This window comes from Dermacentor albipictus, chromosome 1 (genome assembly GCF_038994185.2).
Source record: "Dermacentor albipictus isolate Rhodes 1998 colony chromosome 1, USDA_Dalb.pri_finalv2, whole genome shotgun sequence".
Classification (NCBI taxonomy): domain Eukaryota; kingdom Metazoa; phylum Arthropoda; class Arachnida; order Ixodida; family Ixodidae; genus Dermacentor; species Dermacentor albipictus.
In genome coordinates, this window is record NC_091821.1 from 186,477,833 (window position 1) to 186,484,155 (window position 6,323).

The window sequence follows — 6,323 nt, forward strand, 5'->3', positions numbered from 1 at the left end:
GAATGATGATTTATTTCACTTCGAGACGCGCACAGCGTAGCAGACGAGCATGCGAGCCGCGAAACGGCAAGCGGACCCAACGTCTACGTTGCGAAACAAATTGTCACGTGTGAGAAAAAAAGAAAGAAATTGCAAATAAAAAATTGTAACGCCACCTGTCGTACGCAAATAAACCAATCTCTTTCGTTTGTGTTTCGATTTAGAACTGGTGCAGAGATATTGGTGGCGGCGCGCACAACTGCAAGTGCTTATACATGGTGTGCCCATATTTTGTGAATTTTTGTCAATGACATTGGTCTACTATCTATTCTTTAGGCACCTGTCGTCGTGTTGAAAGTAGTCCGTCCGCTGCATGATTGCGTACGTGTTACGTATAAGGTGCTAAAGAAGGTGATTAGACGGGCGGATGAATACCACTTTTTCTTCGTGGCCTTTTGTCGGCGCGGACCCGCGCTCTCGATCAGCACGTGGACTTGCGATCTCGTGCAACCACGTTCCATTTTTGTATGCGAATGCGTCGTGGCTGCCTGCTCGCTGTTGTTGAGAAGTTATTTTTTCCTGCAAACATTTAGTTGTCACCGGGTCTGTTTTATATTGAGTGGGCCTATCGTATCTTGCTGGTAGCGGCCATTGGCCACGAGGCGCACATCTGGACGAGCCTCGCACCACGACCGTAGTTATTGCTGTTACGCTGTATCCCCTGTTATGGAAGCCGCTTCGAAGAATGGAGATTACGAGTGGATTGAGGAAGAATACGTTCCTCCGCCTTCGCAGCCAACTTCAGGATTCAGGCGTTACGGCGAAGGAGGCAACCTCGGCGCAGCGTCTGGTAGGGGCCGTGGCCGGTGGAACTATGAACGACCAAATGCGCCTCGCCCGGATTCCGAAGTGATCACGGTGCCAGTCAAGGATGTTCCCAGGATCATCGGCAGAGGTGGTTCCCGGGTCCGCGAGCTTCAGAATTCAAGTGGTGCGCACATCTCGGTCAAGAAGGACGACGGGGATTACTTTGAAAGCAAGATCGAACTCTCGGGCTCTGAAGAGGCGCGTCGCAAAGCTCGCGAGCTCATCGACGCGATCGTCCATCCGCCGGAAGAGCCAGCATGCATCAGCAAAAGCGAAGAACGCGAAGAACCGCGGCCTTTGGTTGACTGGGCCAAGCTGCGTGCCGAGAGCGACGAATGGGCGAAGAAGCGCTGGGCCTCCCTCGCACCGATAACCAAAAATTTTTACGTTGAAGATCGTCAGGTTGCGTCCATGTCTGCAGAGGACGCGGCGTCCTTCAGGGCAGCCAATAATAATATAGTTGTCAAGTACTTGGGCCCAGAACATGAGCCGCCACCAGACGTAGCAACTAACCCTGTGGAGACTTTCGAGCAGGCGTTTTCAAACTACCCAGAAATCTTGGACGAGATCTACAAAAACAAGTTCTCGAAGCCGTCTCCAATACAGAGCCAGGCCTGGCCAATCCTACTTCAAGGTCAAGACCTCATTGGAATTGCACAGACAGGTACAGGGAAGACTCTGGCATTCCTGCTACCAGCTTTGATTCACATCGACAGCCAGCCTGTTCCGAGAGAGGAGAGGAAAGGTCCTTCGTGCCTGATTCTCGCTCCGACGCGCGAGCTTGCTCAGCAGATTGAGCGGGAAGCAAAGAAATACCACTACCGAGGGATAAAGTGTGTATGCATCTACGGCGGTGGCAGCCGGCGAGAGCAGATACAGACCGTCAACCTTGGCGTGGAAATCGTCATCGCGACGCCTGGGCGCCTGAACGACCTCGTCATGAACAGGGTAATCGACCTTAACTTTGTCACTTTCTTGGTCCTGGATGAAGCAGACCGCATGCTGGACATGGGCTTTGAGATACAGATCCGGAAGGTGATGCTGGACATAAGGCCTGACCGGCAGACAGTCATGACAAGTGCCACTTGGCCAGACTGTGTGCGTCGCCTTTCCCAGCAGTACATGACAAACCCATTCCAGGTGTTCATCGGCTCCTTGGACCTCGCCGCAGTGCACACAGTGACGCAGAAGGTCATCCTGTGCGAGGAAGAGGAGAAGAGGGAGCAGCTTCTGGCCTTCTTCGACTCCATGGAGCCCGAAGACAAAGTGATCGTCTTTGTTGACAGGAAGGCCACTGTGGACCACCTGGCGAGTGACTTTGTCCTGGCTGGCATCAACTGCGATTCCATCCACGGATCCAGAGAGCAGTGCGACCGTGAGCAAGCACTCGACGACCTACGGGATGGCAAGGTGCGCATCTTGATTGCCACCGACGTTGCCGCACGAGGGTTGGACATCAAAGATGTGACACACATCTTCAACTATGACTTCCCTCGCAACGTGGAAGAGTATGTCCATCGCGTGGGTCGCACGGGTCGAGCTGGGCGTACAGGCACAGCCATCACGCTTATAACTCGTGGCGACTGGAGGCAGGCTCGCGAGCTTATCAGCATCTTGGAGGAAGCCAGCCAAGAGGTCCCCACTGAGCTCTATTCAATGGCTGAGCGCTTTGATGCTTGGAAGGAACGCCGTGCCAAGGAAGAGCGTAGCTTTGGCATGGACCGTGGTGGCCGAGGCGGTGGTTCCCGGAGAGGAGGCGGCGGCGGCGGCGGTGGCAGTTGGGGCGGTGGCCATCGCAACCGTTGGTGAGGAGACGGTAGCTGTGATATGCTGTCATCAAGGTTTTTGGAATCACCAGTGTTGAAATGTTCATCAGCATCATGTGGCAATCTTTGCACTACCATGCAAGGACTTTATCATTTGCTATGTTGTTTTTTGGGAAAAGTTATTTTATGACTGGCTGACAAGTGAATAAACTGTTGATAACCCTGCATGCATCTTTGCTTATGCTGAGCATGAAGCCAAGAGAGCACATTGCCCTCTTTCTCTAGTCATGTGCAACATAGCCTGCTGGCATTCGCACCTCTAGGTGCCACTTTGCATGTTGCATGTGCTTTGTTAGCGATTTCTGTTTCTTGGTGCATGGAGGAGAGAAAAAGCAGTCTTAAATGAAGGTGAGGTCTGTTCAAAAGGCACTGTTGGCTAGGAATTGAGACACCACATGAGGCATGCTTTGGAAACTTATGCCAAGGCGGTATGAGCCACAAGTACACAGGCATCCATCACATGCAATTAATGTGGCAGTGAGACATTGTAGGCTAGCATGATACAACTGTAGGTTCATAAGAAGGCTTAGTGCAAACACTACACAAGGAGATGGGACAAGGCGTCTTGTCCTGTTGCTGCCTTGTGTCGTGTTCGCCGTAAGCCTTATTGTAAATTTGCACTGACTAGCCCAATCAGTGAATGTATTCTGCAAAACTAAGTGTATTTTTGCTTTCTGTTTGACTACAATACCTGCTGATTTGGAAAAAGTAGTTTTTCTGTTTTCGGAAACAAGTAAGCTGTTGGTGCCATTGGCATGCTTTGAACGATGTAAATGTTACTGCCTTAAACAATTATTGCATGTTGCTTCTCTTTGGCCCTGAAATTGCTGCACATTTCATTTCCTTCATTCAAAATTCCCATGCTGCACTTCCATTGTGCATGCACTGTTGCAAATTGCCATGCTCTGCCGCACTTGTGTATGTGCATGCTTATGAAAATTTTTGTCCGGAAATCTCCAATGGCTGATGTTGCCATGACTCTGAAGTGTTGGCATTGTGCTTTAAACACATCAATGTTGCATTGAAGCAGGGTCAGTTGGTTGTTGCTAGCCACATATACAGAATCTGCATAAAAATAAGCGAAAAAGTGAACTGGATTTTGCTCTAATGCACATTTCCGTTTCTGCTACAGCTCATAGTCTCACATTGGCAGCATGTGTCATTATCGCATGCACATCCTGCCAGACTTGAATGGGGCAGAAAAAATTGGGTGATGAAGGATCCGTTACTGGGTCAATAATCTTCACAGTAGAGCAGCATGCATTGTCGCATAGATCTGATATGCAAGATTTTATTTTGTGTTGTGCTTAAAATGTTGCATGTGAAGTTTGAAGGAGATGGGAGGCTTCCAATTCAATGTAATTATGGGTGAAGCATGGCATGGATCATATTGCATAGGCAGTGTGGCGCAATTTTGAGTGCAGCAGGAATGATGAAGCAGAATTATCTGAGAGTGTGGCATTGGCAGCATTTGATGGCTGGTCACTCAGTTCATAAAAGGTGCATTCAGAAACTTTTTTGTGGGAAAGGAATCACCAGGACATGCTCACTCACTTCTCATAAATTATTCTTAAGGGCCCATTTAACCATTGCAGCATTTAAAAAGCAAGTATCGGTGTGTTTGGGAAGGAGACACTCCACGCTAGCACTTTCATGGCACTCTGACTTGGAAATTTATGAGTGTGATCAAAGGTGCCCCGTGCGCCTGGGCACGGGGCAAAATGGCCCTCCGCACCTTCTGGTGGCGCACCCCTGTTGTCGAGGCTGATGTTTGCGTGAAGGCACGTCCCTCCTTGACTTCCAGTTCGTGTAGGCAACAGGTGAAGTTTCGAAAGTAATCTTTGAACTTTTTATTTGTGTAGCAGCTGCACCCTTGCTTTTTACACAGTATCATCGAAAGCAAAATAAATGAATGTGCACCTACTATGTGGGTCTGTATGGCAACTCCAGCATTGCACTTAATACCGTATTTACACGATTGTAAGTCTACCCCTTTTTTTTAATTTGAAAGTCTGAAGTTGGGGGGTCGACTTACAATCGAAACCAAAACATGGCCCCGCCAAAAAAAAGCCATACCAACGGGAGCTACAACGTAGTTACAATTTTATGTTTGCTCTATGGTCCTACCGGTATCTTTTCGCTATCTCCCGCGTGTTTGTTCGCTTTTCGCAAGGGTTTTTCAACATTTTTAAGAGTTTTAGAGTGCATGCAACACTCATGGAAGGGGGGGGGGTGTCGATAGCTGATGGAAGCACCGCTGTTCCCATTTGCGGTGGCACCCTCAGAACGGCGGCGCTTGCGGGGAGTATCGGTAGTTCATGGAAGAGCAGACACCGCTCGCGGGCACGGAGGAAGGAAACTAAGGAGAGGCCCTACCCCCTCCGCGCGCTAGGAGAAAAGTGTGCCGGAAATGACGTATAGGTTCTCATTTTTTTTGCTGCTTTTTTATTTTTTTGCTGCATGGCCACGCCTTTTGGGCCACAATGGCGGCGTCGTTCTGATTTTTTGAGCGCTCACACGTGTTGCTCTGGTAGGTTTAGTGCCGTGGCAAAGGTGCTGTGTGGGCGGGTTTGCGTAAGTCACCGTGTCTTGTTGCGCTGTGTTACCTGCACAGTGCTCTGCCGGATGTTGCGCGAGCGCGCGCGCTCCACGCGCGAAACCACGCACAGCGCGGCGTGGTTTCGCGAAAGATGTAAACAAGAGAGGAGGGTGGCACAAAAGGCGGAGCATCGCCATGAGCAACGCCAACGTCCGGCTTCACTTTTGCTTCACAAAGAGTGACGTCAGGGCCTCTCCTTAGTTTCCTTCCTCCTTGGCTCGCGGGTTTCTGTGACGTATTCGACTTGACTGCCGGCCACGTGCTACTTCTATGCTTTCCCAGTCGTCATGAGTGCTCCAGGCCCACTAATCGTTCGGCACTCGTTCACGGCAGCGTTCAAGAGGGCTGCCATCCTTTACGCCGAAGAAACAAATCACTGCGCAGCGGGCCGCAATTTCGATGTTTCTAAACGGGTGGTGCGAGAGTGGCGACTGCAGGGAAGCGAAATTTTCACCCTGTGGCGGCAAGTGAGAAATTTCCCTCGTGCCGAAGTCTGGACGCTTTCCGGAGCTGTAGGCTAAGCTTGCAGCGTACGTCGCTGAAATGCGTGATCGGTGCCTGCCATTGAAGTGCGACTTGGTCATGAAACAAGCCCGGACCTTCGCCTTAATTTTAAGGTTCTGCTCCGCCGTGAGTACGAGTGGCTGGCGGCAGAAGACTGCGAAATTACGCCAACCGGACCTGTCAAAAGAGCCTCCCTGACGGCTGCGTGTGGTTGAGTGCATTTGGCGTGGGCTGCTGTTCTGCAAAATGTCCTGGTGCGGTCGTTTGCCAAATTTGAAATTTCGCTGGACCACGACGCGCTGTGGGACGGCAGCAACGACGACGATGGCAGCACTAGTAAAGACGAGTAGCCCAGTGACCATGTCAGCTACTAATAAATTTTCGTTATCGAATGCGCCCTCGGTTATGCTCTCTTACTTTTTTTTTTCCGGTCAAGCGATATGGAGGGGGGAGGGGGGTGTCGACTTACAATCGTGTAAATACGGTATTTTCGGCAAATCTGGTGCTAGAGAGCCAGGCAAACAAGCTCGGCTATTGGATTGGCCAGC

The 6,323-nt window shown here is 50.4% G+C and overlaps 1 protein-coding gene across 1 annotated transcript; it reads left to right on the forward strand.

The window, feature by feature from the left end:
- The first annotated feature begins 677 nt into the window (after positions 1–677).
- Positions 678–2,837, forward strand: LOC139056151 (probable ATP-dependent RNA helicase DDX43). The gene has a single exon (XM_070534102.1). It carries the CDS (start codon positions 706–708, stop codon positions 2,653–2,655), a length of 1,950 nt encoding a protein of 649 aa, XP_070390203.1. The 5' UTR covers positions 678–705; the 3' UTR covers positions 2,656–2,837.
- Positions 2,838–6,323: the final 3,486 nt, after the last annotated feature.